Raw genomic sequence first — 17,902 nt, 5'->3', positions numbered from 1 at the left:
TTATGAAATTTGGGAGATTCTGCAGCACTCCTTTGATGTTGATCTTCGCCCTTCACCTTCACCAAAAACTCTTTGCTCTCCACCGTATTCACTAGGAGAGGGTGTGTGAGGGGGTGTGTTTGTGTGGGCACGCTCCCTTAGGTGATCTTAACACTCAGTGGCCCTCCCCTTGGGCTGTTATGAACAAGAGAGGGATAAGCCATGGCGGCAATGACATCAACACAAAAAGAAGGGAAGAAGCTGGCAGCACTCTGGAGGGTGCTCAACTAGGGTCACTGCTGCTGAAACAAAAATTGTTCCTAGAGGTGGCACACATCCGTCAAGCCCGCTTGTGGTGATGGTTGACCTCGGCCTCCCTTCCCCTACAAGCCTTCGTTCTCGCCTTGCTACATCCCTACCACGGCTTCACATGCAACCTCCTCCAAAAATAGGACCATGCCCTTGCTTTTCTTATAATAACTCTGATACTACTATGAGACCAAGGAGTCTATAACCTATCTCACCTTCTAGCCTCTTGCCTCTTATAAAGGCAACTTCCAAGCTCGGTTCAGACTGGCACTTGGTCTGACATAAAGGAAGAAAGACTATCATCTATATGAACAAAAAAATTATCAAGAATACGTGAATTTAAGTTAGGTGGAAAGGATAGTGCAAAGTGACAGTCAAATGATTTGGGGAAGAAACCATTAAGGCGTCGCACATGGTTATCACACTTCCAAGTTGAAGTGAGCACAAGAAGAAAGGCCATGTTAAGGCATTATGAAACCAAAATCAAACAGCATCTGCTACTCATTGAAGATAATCCAGTAGATTTTAAAGCATTCACCAATGAGGGGATCAGTTTTCAGCTTGTGAAACAATAGGGTAGTTTCCATGGAGGAACATAAGTTACCAAGCCACTCATGCAAAAAAGTAGTCAATGCATTTTCTTTCCAAAGGATCATCTAAGAAAAATAACTATAGTAAATTTGTAGCCAAACCTACTGATTACTAGTGTGATACCATCAAGAAAAATAGTATGATGTAAACCAACCTTGTATAACATCAAGGTATTGCCCAATGTTATTAACTCCCTACTTTAAGGCTAGGGTTATGTGAGAATCATGCATCTTTAGAAGAACAAAACTAATTAAGTAATGTGTCTTTACATTCTTCTAAGTAGTAAGACTAAAAAACCAGTATTAACCTTTGGGTAGGCTACATATTCCATAGGAACCATGATCTCTTTCATGATCAACAAAAAATTAATTTTGTATAACAATACCACAACATGAGTCCAATCCACAAGCTAATAAATAAGCTTTATCGTATCAGAGCTACACTCATTTATTGAAGCCAGTAATCTTAAGAATATCCACAACATTCTCAATTAGGACAAAAGAAACAAACAAACGCATATGTAGATGCAAAGCAATTCTTCCAACAAATGCTCAACATAATGTATGTTATGGAGCAATTTCAACCTCACAATGTGAAGGGATTCAATTCAAGGTAGGTCAGAAAAGAAAACCTAGACTAACTTTGTTAACCATCACATATTCCAAATACTGCATAACCCAAATTTCCAATGAAAATCAGTTCAAGTAAACCTTACAGAGATTTTAAAGAATCACAATTACAGCATGTCAAGCAACAACCTTGTGAGAGTAAAATGTAGCAAGGGGCATGTGATGAAATGACATCAACACATACTTATGTGTTGATAAGGGGCTAGCTCACAAACTTACGAGCATTCTCTCTTACTTTCTCACTCACCTTTTTTTAATTATTGTAAAACTTAAATTCCCACAATTAGGTGAGGCAAGAACCGTTCAGCCAAGGGTATAGGATTAAGTTATTGCCCTAGTTTAGAGTTCAAATCTTCATTAGGCAAAAGCACTGCATTAGCATATGTTGCCAACCATAAAAACCAGGCCACAGAACACAAGTTAAATGTACTCAAATAAGGCAAGACTTAAATGAAGCAAGAAAGAAACATGTGAGGAAGATCCTTCCACAATTTCCATGATGAAAAGATGCATAAGTCTCACAATCGTATACCACTCAGTAGATTAGCTAGCTAGAGAACTTCAATCCCTCAACACCTCAAAACTTATCAAAGTACTATTTCCTCACATAAACACTCCTTGTTGTCAACCAGGAAATTAAACATCACAATGCTAAGTGAGGAATGGCCCTCACCTTTATATAGAGGAATGGGGGAACTAAGCTGGCATCCAAATGAGAATCCATCATGATGCCATTAAGGTCCAACGTCAAGTTCCAATCAACAAATTAAACATAGCATCAAATCTATACAATGTTAGGTGAACGTAACAGACCTATTAGTAGGATTGAAGACATTCCAAGAGATTTGGGCAAAAAAAATCTACCTATAAGGTGGTAAGAGGGAGGGGGGAGGATGAAATATAACAATAAGGCCATCATGGATTTGAAAATCTCTAGTGAAGCCATGCTTCAAGCTAGAGTTCATGTGCTACAGATCTTTAGATAGTTGCATGCACCCACTATGCATCTCCATGCGATTGGGGGAAGAGAAGATGCACGAAATAGAGTTTTAGAGAGGCAAGTCTTCTTTAGTCAAGGTGAATGCCCATCCCTAATAAAGCAATAAACATTTCAAAGGTAGGAATCACATCGACGAGGACAAGGAGTTGCACGACTTGCTTGTGAACAATGTCGACAAGGGAGAGGAGTAAAGTGCTTACATCTACACATGGCCAAGAGGGGGAGGAACCTCGTTAATAGTGCAAGTTGATGCAAGTAACCTACTAGGAAAGGGAGAAAGTAATGGATATCATAGAATCACAATTGAACCTAAGAAAATCCAATTAAGAGTATAAAAATTCTAGAGAAATTTTCTTAAGGCTGACTGAAAAGATACTGGGAGAGAAATTATGAGAAATCATAATGCTTAATGCCTAATTTGCACTTAATAAAGTTTAACCAAGCACGGTAGTGGATCATTGTGTAGCCCAAAACCATCCTACATTTGATCAACTTATCAATGATTAGGAAGCGATGAACTAGAAATGGTTTTTGCACTTAATAAAGTTTAACCAAGCACGATATTGCATCATTGTGTAGCCCAAAACCATCCTACAGATGATCAACGTATTAGTGATTAAGAAGCAGAGATTGCCGAAAGCATCACAAGAATCAACAGCAATCATTGAGAAGCACAAGGCTACTAAGAGTCGCAACAATGTTGGAAAAGCAAGAAGAAATGAGGCAGGAAAGGAGAAAGGTGATGAATAAAATCTAGAAGAGGAAGGAGGCGGGATACTACGTATGCAACCTTTGCAAACAAAGGAGAGGTCCAAAGGGAGTGATAACGGGTAGAGAACAAAACAAAGTGTTATAATTGAGACAGTAATGCTTGCAAGACATGCAAGGAGTGAGAGTGAGTATCTACTAAGCTCTGAATGCCATCCTCCGCACCTAGTCGCCCTGTTAACAAGTCGTCTAAAGAACAAATGCACTGCCAGCTATATAGAAAGACGTAAAGAAAGCAAATGACACGAGCTTGTATACTCTAAAGAAAGTAAATGCCAAAACTTCCAGCAAGATTTGGGGCCACAACTGTCCAACAAATCCAAAATCAATGCATAACCACACTTCTTCAGCAGTGCCTACACATACCACAATGCTGAAATAGTCACAAACTGTCATGTTAAGAATACTCTGCCAACATTTAATTGTGCCAAAAATCTTCCAAGAGAAGAGCACCATCGAGCATATTTACATGGACCATCAAACCAACTCAAGTTGCTAAGGGCATGCACCACACTTTTCTATCACTATTTCCCCATCCATCAGAACAGAGAACCCAATCCATTCACCACCAGTTCAACAAGGAAAGTCCCCCTTGAATCTTGCAACAATAACCTCTATGCAAAAGTGGGAAAAAGAAGAAACCATGTATAGTACACACCAACAGATCAGACGCGAAAAATAAACAAGAGTGCAGATCAATAGATCACAGAAATTCATACATTAGCATCAGTGACACCATGCATACCCCAGAGCTGTGAGACACTATGTAGAAAGCGGATGCAAAATTTTGCAGAGGAAAGACCTTGACCTGATTATCCTAAGATGCGCAGAAGACATGGTGATATTACACACTCTTTTTTTTGTGTGAATTATATCCCACACTCACACTCGCACACACTCAGGCACATGCAGTTGTATACCAGGTCACATTACATGCGAATGCAGTGGTCACATAACCCAGTCTGCAGTGTAAATTTCCTAGTTAAACATGAAAAAATCCCAATTGTAATTTCATCAGCCCTTAATTTTCAAGTTAGAATTTGGGCAGTTAAAGTTCAAAATCCCGGTAAATACCTTCAGATTTTGGCTTAAATCCCAGTTGTATCATCGGCTACACATTAAAAATAATTAAAAAATGGTTTTTTCCCAGCAGTGTGCGAGCATGTGCGCACATGAGGACATATCTGCATGTATAATCACTTCTGCAGCAATTTCACATTCCGGTTACTTTATAAGTTTAAAATTAAAACCCTGATGAGGAGTGAACTCTGTAAACCTGCACTACTCTTGGAGCCTGATGATGTGAGTAGGGATTTTGTTTCTCATCCTAAGTCTTCATTTTGAGAAGCCACTTAGCATATATGCAAATGAGATGATGGCTTTTCACAGGCTCCTCCTGAGTTTCGCCTCCCTCGTTTAACTCATTCAATCTTCTGATTTCTTTACAACCCTTCCACCTACCCGCCTACTCTGAATCACAACGTTACCAAAAAACATTTCATTCCAAAATGCCGAGTTTCAACACTAATGGTTTCACCCCATAGGAACAAGGAGAAGAGATTCATTGACTCAACTTTGTGAGCCATAGCTTGCTTTTCTCAAAGATAGTGTATATTTCAAAGATAGTGTATAACGAGACCCTTCCTTCTCCAACTTCTGCATTTTCTTGATACCGAATGAATTAGAAGTCCGCCCTTCTTGTTGTCTCAAATTACTTATCATTGCTTTACACGCCTCTAGTCGTCCCCCCCCTCCCCGTCCCCTGGAGAGAAACATATGAGATCCTTCCATACAACACACATTTGGCATTGCTTGCTTTGCTTTGTATTGAGTATCCACTTTGGGTCAGGTCTCTCGGTAGTCTACTGGCCTGCACCCAACAGTATACTCACAATGCCTGCCATTCCTTTCTATCAGTCTCTATTCATCTACTCAGCAAACCAGAACACTAGCAAGACATATCAACTTGAGAGACTCAAAATAATATTCTCAAAAAACGAAAAAATCAACTTTCACATATCTACAAATTCATAATCTGCTTGGAAGGCAACTTGCCTACAGGAACGTCCATCCAGGAAATAGCAACAAAAAATAATGCTTTACACAAACTACATCTGCCCTTTACAGTTTAAATGTATGTCAGTATCCTACCAAACAGACTACAGTAAAGACATTCGTGTTCTGCTATTTACACAGCATGGCCCTGCTTACGAAGTCTTTACAAAATCACCCATCAAATATAAGGAATGCCTGTCAAACCCCACGCAGCTGTCCTGTTAAAATGCCTGCATAAACCACAAAACAGACTAATTAGTCCCGAAACTTGATAGGCTGCTTACACAGTATGATCTGACACATTTTTCTCACTATAAATGTTAAGGTGCCATCGAAATCAAAAGAGCACACCTACAGCAGCATCTCCTCACCAAAACCTGTCGTCTAGAAACTATATAGCTTTATAAGGTCAGAAAAGTCTGCACTTGCCACTAAAAGAGGGTACTAGAACACTCGGGACAGAAAACAAACCCAAGATACAAAACCTCTCATCTTAACAACTGGCTGAGCAGGTCCAAAGCCAACGGCTCAAGCCGTAAGTACAACAGGAATGCAAATCTGTAGCCCTGGGCTCTTCAAAGCGATGATCGTGAAAAAACCATGTACACCTTTTGATGTGTAATTACGCAAGTCTTTATCCTGTAGCACACACACAGGGACATATGCTGACAAAATCAACTTGTCCATAAGATCATGGAGGAAAGCAGGTCCAGACATGCTTTTAGTATGGAGCATAAGTGGATGAGTGCTGTGCTCAGAAGAGGATACGCTATCTTGAAGTAGTCTTTTCCTGCATAATCATGTAAGAACCAAGGCCACAACATGTCCTTCCTTTGTCTGAGTTGCTTATTGCCTTGATGACATAAACAGCGCCAGCATTTCAAGTTCCTCAACAACTTCTAAACCATACACTGACAACGTGCAGGAATTGCTATACGACTATTTCAGGGAAGTCATACGATATAGTCATTCATTCACCCATGTCCACATCAAGTAGTCAATGATCACAAAAAACTCATAAATCGCATGCTTCAACTTGATGATTGGTATCTCGACTTAAAATCATATGACCAGAACCTTCAATAACCGCAAAGGAAACCTTAGGCATCAGCTCAAAAATCAGACTTACCGACAAACAAAACTATATTACTGTACAATCATTAAAGAAACCCTAGAGCTACTTGAACATCTTGATTATTTACCTTGATGTAGAGACGACTTCAAGTGGGATTCCCGTCTTCACAAGGTGCTAAGAACAGGCTCCCCTTCCTTCAGGCTGCAAGGGTGCAGTTTGAGGCACCGAACATTTTTGCCACCGCCCCCCAGCCCACACAATACTGCCCAACCAAAAAAACCTAAGGTGGCTACCAAAGAGGCCCTCCATATCAGGCCCTGCTTTTGACCAGGTTGCTGCTCAACTAAGGTTTGCTCTACTCCAGCATCCCTCACAGGTTCTGATTCCCACACATACTCTCTTGCTGAATTGCTAAATGGAGATCCCCCTTCTTCGGCGCCATCATCGACCCCGTAATCTGTTAGCTCATCATCAGCGTAGTCATCCCCTTCTGAATAAAGCACCTCTTCTGCATCATCACTATCCTCATTCTCCTTACTTTTCTCTTCACTAAGGGCAGAATCATCAGCACCCCTTACCGGTTCATCTGCCCCTTTGATTGGCTCTGGATCCGTCTCCGGAGCTGCAGGAAGCTTCTCTTCAGGCTCCTCATCATGTACAGTGCTCAATATGGTCCATCCAGACTTTTCCTCCTCCTCGACCAAGCGGATTTTGTTGTTCTGATCCATGAGAGCAGGCAAGGACGAGTGAATCCCCACAAACCAGTAAAATGACAGTCAAGAAAAGGATCGGAGGCAATCAAAGCTTGCACCGGGATGAAGGAGTGCGAACTTCTGCACAAAAGCCTCAAGATGGAGCAAGATCTTTGCAAAACAAAAGCAACCCGAGAGAGAGAGAGAGAGAGAGAGAGAGAGAGAGAGAGAGAGAGAGAGAGAGAGAGAGAGAGAACGCAGATTCTGGAGCTAAATCGAGAGCTTTGAAGATCAAATACTTACAGATTTCTGCAACTTTAGGTGTAGTATCGCCGAATTGAGAGATGGAGAGGACGCCTGAATGCAGAGTGACCCAGATGAAAAGGATATCGTGCTGCTCAATCGTGGAAGCTTGAGCACACACTTTCCAAATCGGAAGAGGGAATATATGATCTGCTTCTTCGTAACCGTCCGCAACAAGCAACTGCTGTCTTAATTAGATGCTTTCTTAATACTAATAGGTTTCCCTCTTCTTCACAACAATGGTGTCAATTATTGGTCCTTCGAAATTAGAGCATTCCCTCCAAACAAGTCAACAAGGCTCGGTCACGACTCACGAGACTAAAGAACGCCGGGTCTTCAACTAGAGTGCTCCATTAGCCTGCATGACTACAAGTGGATGACAAACTGGTGGAACGGTGCAAGCCTTCAAGGAGATTGCACTTAGAGAGAGAGCTTCCCTTTGGTAGCTGCATGTGTATGGAAATGAATGGAGAGCAAGGGCACTGTTGTAATTACTATTTTGTTCTCATCGAAGCATTGAACAAAAGTATACATCAATAAACAAGAACATAGAAGTGAAAGCTGAGAGAGAGAGAGAGAGAGAGAGAGAGAGAGAGAGAGAGAGAGAGAGAGAGAGAGAGAGAGAGAGAGAGAGAGAGAGAGAGAGAGAGAGAGAGGAGTACAATCGAAAGAGGCACTTCTTTGGATGAAAACTACACCACAAACAAAGCATATGCTTAAAGGTTTAAATATCGCTCCAACGTCTGAACTCCATTGGTAAACTATATCGACGATATCAATCCATGATTGTGAGCACGGTAGAAATATGGCCTTCTTCTTGATTGAAGTGCGATATCTCGCTTTTGATCTGCTGAGGTGTATCCTATGCTTTCGATGATGGTCCATTCAAGGCTTAAGTCGGACGCAATCTGTATGATTCAATGCGAATGAGAACCTTGTGATATTTACTTACTAGTCATGTCCACTCAATGCAAGCGTTTGAAACAACCATGTACCTGGTGTTGGATTGTGTTGCTGTGGGCTTTCGAGCTGGGAAGAGGCAAGAGATAGCTGATTTCCCCAATGTCCCTTGCAAAGAATAATAGCACAATGTTGAAGGTTCTGAGAGTAATCTCATTATTTAGATGTGTTCTTTCATTCTTATGTTATAGAAAAAAAAGAAAACGTGCTGGTGTTCTTGCACGGGGGAGTTTGCACAGTCCTCCCCAATTTTTATAATACGAGGGAACGTGCCATTCCCAGGGCAGCATGCAATTTTCGGTGTGTTCTTTTTACTGTGTTCTCAGTGTTCAAGACTAGAATGTGGCACTTCTTACTCACCGCACGCTGGAATATGTCACTGTTGCAAATGTAGAGGAGATGTGTCCAAGCTTCTCTTGATCTGTTTGCAATGAAACACGAGAGAGTTAGGGTTGTCAGAGGTTTGAATGGGATGCATGAAGAAGAGTGGAATAAAAAGCTGAATCACAATATTTAGTGGACTTCAAGAGGCAAAATTTCAAGAAGAAGCTCCTCAAGCAGTTTTTTTGCTTTCTCAAGTGCACCACATTTGGCATACATATCGACCAAAGAACTGCCAAGCACAATATCTCCTCTCAATAGTCCCAGGCTAGAAATCTCATCACATTCCAAGCAATGACATGCAATGAATTGCTGCAAATTGTGACGCTCTGTTGCAATGATGGGAGGATTTGCAGATCATGGAAAACTCTAATAACTCAAATGGGGAATGTCCCCGCGGCGGGGACTCTTTGATATGAAGCACCTCCAGGGCTAATTTGATGCACCTTTGAATCCTTGTTGATGGGGGATTGTCGATGGCCACCGATGGCTGGAATGCGCACCCAATGCGAGAGGAATGAAGGACTCAAAATGAAGATCTTGGAGTTGCCGATGATGGACAGCAATCGATGTCGGTGAGGAAATGGCCGAGGAGAAGCCCAACAGGCTAATGAAGCACCGGACCGCAAAGGAATGATTGCGGAGGCAGTTACGAGCCGTTCCATCGATGGGGAATGGGCTGAAAGCTGAGATCACTGGCTGATCTGTTGTTGCAGGCTGAGAGAATATGATAATTCAAAGAAAAAACACTAGGCTAATATGTTGTGATTGCCAAGCAACAGGGCTGATCTGCAGTAGCCAGCACAATGCCAGCGAGCCCGTGAAAAAACAATGGGTAGCTACTCATTCTAACGCCCCTTCTCTGTCTGAAAATGCTAGGAGAGCATCCCTTTTTTATACCGGCAAAAATCTGCTCCGAAAGTCGACCATGCAAAGATCCACATGGTCATACTCACGGAATTCATATGCTGATGTATCAAAGAAGGTAGCTTGACAAGTTGTTGTCCTTGCATTGAAGTGCAAAGCTAACACAATACCTGCCACTCTCTAACTCCATTGATGGGAGGATCTACAGAGCATGGAAACTCTAATAACAACTCTAATGGGGAATGTCCCGGCGATAACTCTTAGATATGAAGCACCTTCGGGACAGATTTGATGTAGCTTTGAATCCTTCTCGATGGGGGATTGCCGACGGATACCGACGGTTGGAATGCGCACCTGATGTGAGAGGCTAGGAATGATGAACTGAAAATATAGATCTTGGTGTAAGGCCACGTGCCTTCCACACGAAAGCATGGGTGAATGCATTTGGAGAAATTCCTTGCATATTTGTCTGCACGAGCACTCCAAGATAGTTCTTCCAGCGAGAAACCCTCACTTTGCAGCTCCTAGAAACAATCCAGAGCTTCCTTGCCACGTCCATGCTGGCAGTACTATGCAATCAACGTGTTCCAGTAGAGGACATCTCGGACAGAATGCCCGCATGGTCTGTTTGTGCTTTTGTGAGGGTACGACTAGAGAGAGAGTCTTTACTGTCAAGATGGCCTTTAAGACCAAAGCATAGGTGATTTCATCCGAAGAGATGCCCTCACCTTGCATCTGTTGAAAACAGCCTAGAGCTTCCTGGCCCTTCTGCTGTTCTGTATATTCCCGAATCAGTGCGCTCCAAGAGTCGACATTCTACACAGGAAGAATCTAATCAAATGGTCAATTCTAGGCTCTGACAACTGCCCTCTGGGGGGAGGCTCCTCCTGGGAATGGAGCGGGTGATCTATAGGCGCATCTAGCTCTGTTTTGAGCTCCAAAAGCTAGCTGAAATTTGGCTGAGACTAAGGTTCCTCTTGGCTACTACCGAAAGGGGTCCTTGGATTCTCCTTTCGTATAAGATCTGCAAGCATCATTGTGGATGATCTAAAACGTAGAGAGTGGCAGCAATAAAGATGCAAGGGTGTCAGGTGATCTGGTTGCTTTTTGGGTGCGATCACCTGCACTAGTTGCTGCCTTTACTGGCAATAGTCTTCCTCTAATTGTTCCACCCTTATGGCTACCCTATACCTCCTCATATGTGACTTGCAGACCCTGCCAACGGCTCATCAGACCATGACTTGCACTCATGGTAATATTCTCCAATGCCTTTCCCTCGACATTGAGCTGTCTGTCACTAATCCCCTTACACTCTCTGCTAAAAGTGCAAGCAACTAGCACTAAAAACCCTGGCTTAATTACTTCAAGATAACATCCATCATAAGCTTAGCGTCAGCTTTTTGTGTATCCTTCGTTTCAACCGATAGCATCAGCAAAAGAATGTGTTGAACCGGCCAGCAAAGGCAATGAGTTTTGGTGATTCGACTATAGATCAGACCAACTGATCATCAATAGAAATCTGATATCTTCTGCTTCAGTAGCACTAGTAGAACATACCTCTGCAATGGGTTGATCGCACGAAATATCTGGGCTTTGGGAGTGCTCATCACGTCGGTAAGCATCCGAAGTACTCTCCAATTTGATGATCTGCGAAATATTACCAGGGTTTGAAAGATCTTCGATACTCCTTTCCGGTTCTGTCCGGATTGCTTCTACGCGGGCATACTGCACGGAAAAGAACTAGTGTGAATCTTGAGAATTAGGCATGGGACCTGCTGTATATCATTTCCATGAACATTGAAGGATGGCAGAGGGCATAGGGTTGTTGAATCTGCATGAGCTATACTTGGAGCGGCATAATGTTGGTCATAACTAGTTGTGCCTACAGAAACGAGTTGAGTAAGGTAGTTGAAGCTGGACATACTGTTCAACTAGCCATTGGGTCTTGTTGCACAGCTGCTATGATTGCTATGCGGGGAAGGCACAGAGGCTTTACTACAAAAGAAGGTCGATTCCAATATGCCGATGAAGCAAATAGTGACATTGTCGACCTTCTACTGCTGAAATGAATATGGAGGAGCTTGGCCTACAGACTCTATGATACTGAAGAATGCTCTTGCCATGTCGACGAGGTAGGCTTTTCTTCATGGCTCTTTGCTTTCATGTGAACATGTATAAGCTGCTAGTACAATAGCTAGCTGGGCATTGCCACTTCCCACATCATAGATGGATGTTGGCACTCCCAGCACCATAGATCAGAGGATGAGTCGAAGGCAGTAGGGTCCGCGTTTGATGGTTCCCTTAAAGCTCTGTGCAAACTAGTACTTCTAACTTGTGTCTCCATTGCTTTCTCTTAGATGACTTCATATGTGAGTAGAAGCTGCTAATTAACCTCCTAATAAGTTGCTTAAGCGTAGGGTAAATGTGAGCTATTTTGGAGCACATAAGAAAAGCATGGAAAGAGAAGGGTAATCTGTAGACCCACATCCATCAACGCTTGTTACTTCTTGCAGTACTAGCTAGAAAGAAGCCGCAACCTCCTGTAGCAATTACTCTTGTGAGTATGTGTGTGCGGAAATTATCACGTGCTGCGATGATGGCTTTGGTTGAAAGGAGGAGCGTTGAAAGATGCTACTAGCTTCATAGCCTTCTCTCTCTCTCTCTCTCTCTCTCTCTCTCTCTCTCTCTCTCTCTCTCTCTCTAACAGTGGCCAGAGACAAACCTGTAGACAAAGCTCCAAGCTGCTTCTGGCAACCTGCGAACTGCTTGGCTGCTTCTGGGAACCTACGAACTGCTTGTGGAGAAGATTGAATTGCTGCTGAGAGCAACGCAGAATGCTTTTTTTAGTTTATTCACTCGACAGCTTTTGACAGTGTAGTTTTTAGCTTATTAGCTTTTCATCGTTGGGGTTCTTTTTTAAAAAGAGGAGCCAGGTGGGTTAACGAGAGGCCATGGATTTGAAATTTCCTCCTACGCTAACAAGGTAATGAAGCCCCCATCATGGGATGGACGGCGGATGAGCACATGCACAGATCTTGAGGAGAACCGACGTCCAACAAAAGGCACGGGTTAATGTCGCCCCACGATTTGAACTCACCACCTAGGCCATGTTAGCGCGATGAGCTAACCAAGCGGGCACGTCATTTCATTGTCCACAAAGTTGAAACAAAGTAATTTCCTGCAAAAAAAATTAAATTAAGACAAAAAAGTAAACTCGAATATGTCCCTTTAAAATCGGACGACCGAGTCTACCTAGCATCTTGTACGTCCAACTCCCCACTGTCGATCCCATGATTGGGCCTTCATTGAAGACCCCGTGTTATTTAGTCCTGAGGACGGTTCCCCAAACATAGAAGAGGTTCTAACTTCTACCTACTTTTGGGATACTATGAATGCTAAACTTTCCACATTATACATTTCCTCATAAATTTGAAGAGCAAGGGTCAAATATCAACACTAAGCCATTTTTTTTCTTGGGCCAAAGAGAGCAAACTATTTCTTCTTGCGCAAACTATTTGCCAAGCTACCCCACCCACTCTTGACATCATGTTGCCCCGCGGTACTCCCTTGGGATAGCTTTCCCTTTATAAGTTGTAGTATGCTAAATGCCTACACTCCCCCTACTTCTCCACGATTCAATGAAGGAGAGTCCCACCACCAGCTACCTCACGGACGAGTTATGACATCGTGTTGTCACTTGTTGAAATACTCCGAAAGCATAAGGTAGTCAAGACAGGGTAGTGTCCCTAACAATAAAAATCTTGTCTTGTTATATTTAAGTCAAGATACGGGGTTACATCCCTCATTAGCCTCTTCAACTTTCATTGTTTCCTCAAGTTACAGAGAGCAAATCAATAGAACGAGAAATCAATAACTACTTTCTACAAACACATTGGTAACTTCTACCACTACAAGGCAACAATCAATTTCAGTCAAATTAAGCACTTACCATGGTAGTTTCCTCATTTCACCATCTTGTTATAGGTTGGGTGCTACTACCTCCTTCCTCGTACTAACTTCAACATCCATACTATGGCTTCAGATTTACAAGTAGGCATCTGATTGCTTCAAAGGTCTTTTCAAAGAGAAAAATGCCTTGCCCTAGTATGCAAGAGACAGGGGACAACCACATGCTCATAACCACCCAACCTATAGGTCCCTTGCCCTAGTTATATATAGACGCCCGTACTGCATATGTGTCTTGGCCCTTGGCTTGACATTACTCCCCCCTTGGAGAAGCGTTTTCATCCTCAAAAACAAAAGTGGTGACATCTTCTTAAGAACACTAATATTTTCCATAGTGGCACCCCTAGGGGTCCAGCTGTCCATTTGACTGATACATGGTTCCATAAGAGGTTGAATGAAACCAAGAAAGATATCTTGATTTATACATTTTTGTCCCTTTGTAAACATTTGTGTAAACAATTTATATCCAAATAATGTGTAGACTCGATTTATGAGTCACTTGATCATTTTAAATGAGTTACCACAACTAAGAGGTGACTAAATGAATGTCAAGTTTTCAGAATTTTTGAAGGTGTTGGAACATGTAAGAGTAACCTCTTCTCATCTTTCTATGAAAGTGACATGCCGACATATCTCATCAACACAAATGAAGTCAACCCTACCATACTCGTTGATCAAAATTGAAACTTGACATAAGCATGAAGGGACTAAATCTAGTCTCAACATGCTTTGCATCATTATAAGAAAACTCCAAACTTCCCAATTGGACAGCTTCTTGCTAACGTTACAGGTATGCTCTTAGCATATCCTCTAGTACTAGATTAAGATTTGCAATCTACCCATCCATCTATAAATGATAATTGGCAGTATTGAGTTGTCTTTCCCAACCGTTTATAGACAATCTTCCAGCAATGACTAGTAAACATGGGTTCACTATTACTCACAAAATTGTTGTGTAATCCATATAATCTATACAGATTGTGAACAACCATATTGGTGAAAGAGTGGACGTGATTGGACTAAGCTAACAAAGTCTAGGCAATCGATCTACAAGCACCCATACCGAGCCATCACCTTGTATGATGGTTGGTAGACCCACAATAAATCTCACAAAGATACTACACTTATGGTGCGAAAGGCTTCATAAGCTATCACATTCATGAATTTGTATGCCGTTCCAAATATGTCTTTGTTAAACACTAAGGCCCATAACACCTTGTGTACATGCATTTAGCGAAAACTTATTTGAACTTGCATTTTCATGACTATAGTTGCCAATGCTTATGACGGATGTTATGGTCACAACACACATGGAAGAGGAGGGAATAAAATGTGTAAATAGCTTTATGAAAAGAAACTAAATACTTGCCAATGCAATTACTTGAAAGCCTTGCTAAAACATTTGGACCATAATAGAATGTGATAAATAAATCACATCTAGGTACAAAAAATGAAACATTTCCATCAATGTTGTTTAATAAAACTTTTAACCTTAACGAGTCTCACTTGGTATTTGACATTTTTTGGCCTCTGAAATTGTTCCTGATACTACATGCTCAAAATGGTCTAACAAATAGATTGATCAGCAATTAGGGACTTTGTTGCAACACATAATTGAAAAAACATGTGCAAATATCAATCCGAAAGACTCATATTCTCCTCATATGGAATATGTCACATATAGTGATGTTAGAAAAAATGGAATTTATCAAGTACGAGATGTACATGTGTGTATGGAGATGATTGTAAGCACTCAACAACATGAGTGAGAGGCACCCTCATAAACCTTCCTTCACACTGGCTAAACTTTAGTGACTTAGCTACTTAAGACTAGCCCTTAAGGGCTAGTCGGTATTTAGGCCGTTCAGGGCTAGCCACTTATGGTATGTTGCTTATATAAGACCTAGGGTAGCTAGACCTTGAGATCCTCCTCCCAACCTCCCATTATAAAGCAGGCTCCTAGCCTCTTGCCCTAGACGGATCCCCTGTCCACATTGCCTAGCCTGGCCCATGGCCGTAGTCCGTGACTCCCTGGCCTTGCCCTTGTCTTGACATTACTCCCCCCTTAAGGAAGAGTTTTTGTCCTCAAAAACAAAAGCGGAAAACTTCTTCTTAAGAGAACTAACGTTTTCCCAAGTGGCACCTTCCTAAGGTCGATCTTTCCACTTGATTAAAGCTTTTCGATGTACATGATGATGCGTACGTAAATCATGATAGTCAAGAATTCGATCAGGTTCATGCGGTAGGGTAGGAGGTTCGATGAAATTGATTAGAATCTGCTGGTCAATGACATTGTCGTCCCCATGTAACTGCTTACGTAAACGGCTTACATGAAACACCGGATGGACACAAGAGTGTGTGATTAACGATAGTTTGTAGGCACAATCACCAACTTGCTTGAGTATTTTGAAAGGCCCACAATATCTTGGAGATAATTTAGGTGTTGGCCTAGTTTTTAGACTTTTTGAATGCTCTGGCACACGTAAAAATACTTCCTCCCCTTCCTCAAAGGTAACTTGCCGACGTTTCTCATCAGCGTACTTCCTATACCTATCCTACGCTTGTTGGACATTCTGACGAGCAAGTTTCAGCATATCCATATGGTCTTGGAGAAAATCCTTAACCTGCTGGAGTTTCTTGGTTGCCAACTCCACCGTAACAGGTGACCTAGGTTGAAAACCATACATGAGCATGAAAGGACTAAATCCAGACATGACATGCTTAGCACTGTTGTAAGCAAACTCAAGAAGAGGTAGATATTCTTTCCAGTCTGTTTTTTTCTTGCTAACGTATGCACGTAGCATATCCTCTAGCACTTGGTTAACTCGTTCAATTAGATCATTTGTTTTTGGATGATTGGCTGTACTGAGGTTGAGTTATGTATCCAATTTTTTAAACACAACCCTCCAAAAATGACTGTTAAACTTGGGATCACGATCGCTCACAGTGTTACTTGGCAATCCATACAACCTGTATAGATTGTCCACAAATAACTTGGCTAATTCTGGAGTCTTAATCGTTGATTTGGTTGGAATAAACTTACATAGTTTAGTCAACCAGTCTACGACCACCCATACTGAGTCATGACCTCGTACCCACAATAAAATCCATAGAAATACCTTTCCATTTCCCATTGGGAATCTCCAAAGGATGTAAGAGTCCTCCTGCCTTCATGCGCTTTGATTTGTTAACTTGACATTTTTGGCAATGCAAGACATAATCTTGAACAAAGCCATGTAAACCTGGCCAATAAAAATGTCGTCATACGAGGGTGTTTTTAATATCCGGGTGCCCTACACTTGGACTGACATGACATTCATAAAGAATTGGCGCCGAATGTCGATGTCCGTCGGTGCACAAGCTCTCCCCTTGTGGAGTAGGTACCCATTGTCAATGGTAAAATGCTTCCATCACGGTAGTTCATCACTCGACAGAGGAGAACTTTGTGTGGAGGTTAACGATACACTACCAGCATTGGAGTGAGAAGGATCCCTCATTTGCACATGGCTTCACACTTTGGAATATGCGTCATCATGCTCATATTTTCCCTTCAGAGAATCCAAAAATTCACTGCGAAGTTCCGTGAACAAAAGAGAATTGATTTCAGGCATACGACTAAGAGCATCAGCCACCACATTGTATCGTCCTTTACGATACCGGAGCTTTGCATCATACTCCTAAAGAATCTCAGCCCAACTGGCTTTTCAACCCTTCAAGTCGGTTTGTTGTGTAAACCATTTAATGCTTTCATGGTCAAACACAATCTCAAATTGAGCGCCATAGAAATAATGTCTCCATGTCTTCAAGGCAGACATTATTGCATAGACTTCGCATTCATAAGCGGAATAATTCTGTTATGCTGAATCAAGCTTCTTGCTTTCAAATGCAATTGGCCACCCTTCTTGTAGAGCAAGACTGCTCCAATAGCACCGTCATTGGCATCCATTTCCAAAACGAATGGTTTCAAAGGATCTACAATAGCTAGAATAGGAGTTGTAGCTAATGCATCCTTGAGCGTATCAAAACTATGATGTTGAGCGGGGCCCCACTGAAAGGTCTTGTCTTTGCCTTTTAGTTGGTCTGTCATGGGAACAACAATATTAGCATAGTTTTTAACGAACCTTCGATAAAAACCTGCAAATCCCAAGAAAATCTATAATTCTTTCAGATTTTTAGGAGAAGGTCGTCGGTGAATGGTATCCACTTTGGATTGATCCATGTGTAGCCCAGTAGCTGAAATAACATGCCCAAGATAGTGAATTTCCTCCATCAAAAAATCACACTTGGATTCTTTGGCATATAATTGATTTGTTCGTAACAATTCAAA

The 17,902-nt window shown here is 41.8% G+C and overlaps 1 protein-coding gene across 2 annotated transcripts; it reads right to left on the bottom strand.

Moving 5' to 3' along the window:
* Positions 1 to 5,277: 5,277 nt before the first annotated feature.
* Positions 5,278 to 7,605, bottom strand: LOC147446113 (uncharacterized). Of its 2 annotated transcripts, none has more exons than XM_086525422.1 (3): positions 7,402 to 7,605; positions 6,534 to 7,236; positions 5,278 to 5,561 (listed from the first exon to the last, which is right to left on the bottom strand). In XM_086525422.1, the coding sequence occupies exon 2, from the start codon at positions 7,132 to 7,134 to the stop codon at positions 6,571 to 6,573; it is 564 nt and encodes a 187-aa protein (XP_086381548.1). In that variant the 5' UTR covers positions 7,135 to 7,236; positions 7,402 to 7,605; the 3' UTR covers positions 5,278 to 5,561; positions 6,534 to 6,570. The 2 variants fall into 2 exon arrangements, with proteins under 2 accessions (XP_086381548.1, XP_086381547.1); XM_086525421.1 differs by having other exon boundaries at positions 6,534 to 7,239; positions 7,402 to 7,604.
* Between the last annotated feature and the right edge of the window lie 10,297 nt (positions 7,606 to 17,902).

This window comes from Adiantum capillus-veneris, chromosome 12 (assembly GCF_014529385.1).
Source record: "Adiantum capillus-veneris isolate H3 chromosome 12, ASM1452938v2, whole genome shotgun sequence".
Lineage (NCBI taxonomy): Eukaryota > Viridiplantae > Streptophyta > Polypodiopsida > Polypodiales > Pteridaceae > Adiantum > Adiantum capillus-veneris.
The sequence above is the reverse complement of the archived record's forward strand: the minus strand, read 5'-3'. Positions and strand labels throughout refer to the sequence as shown.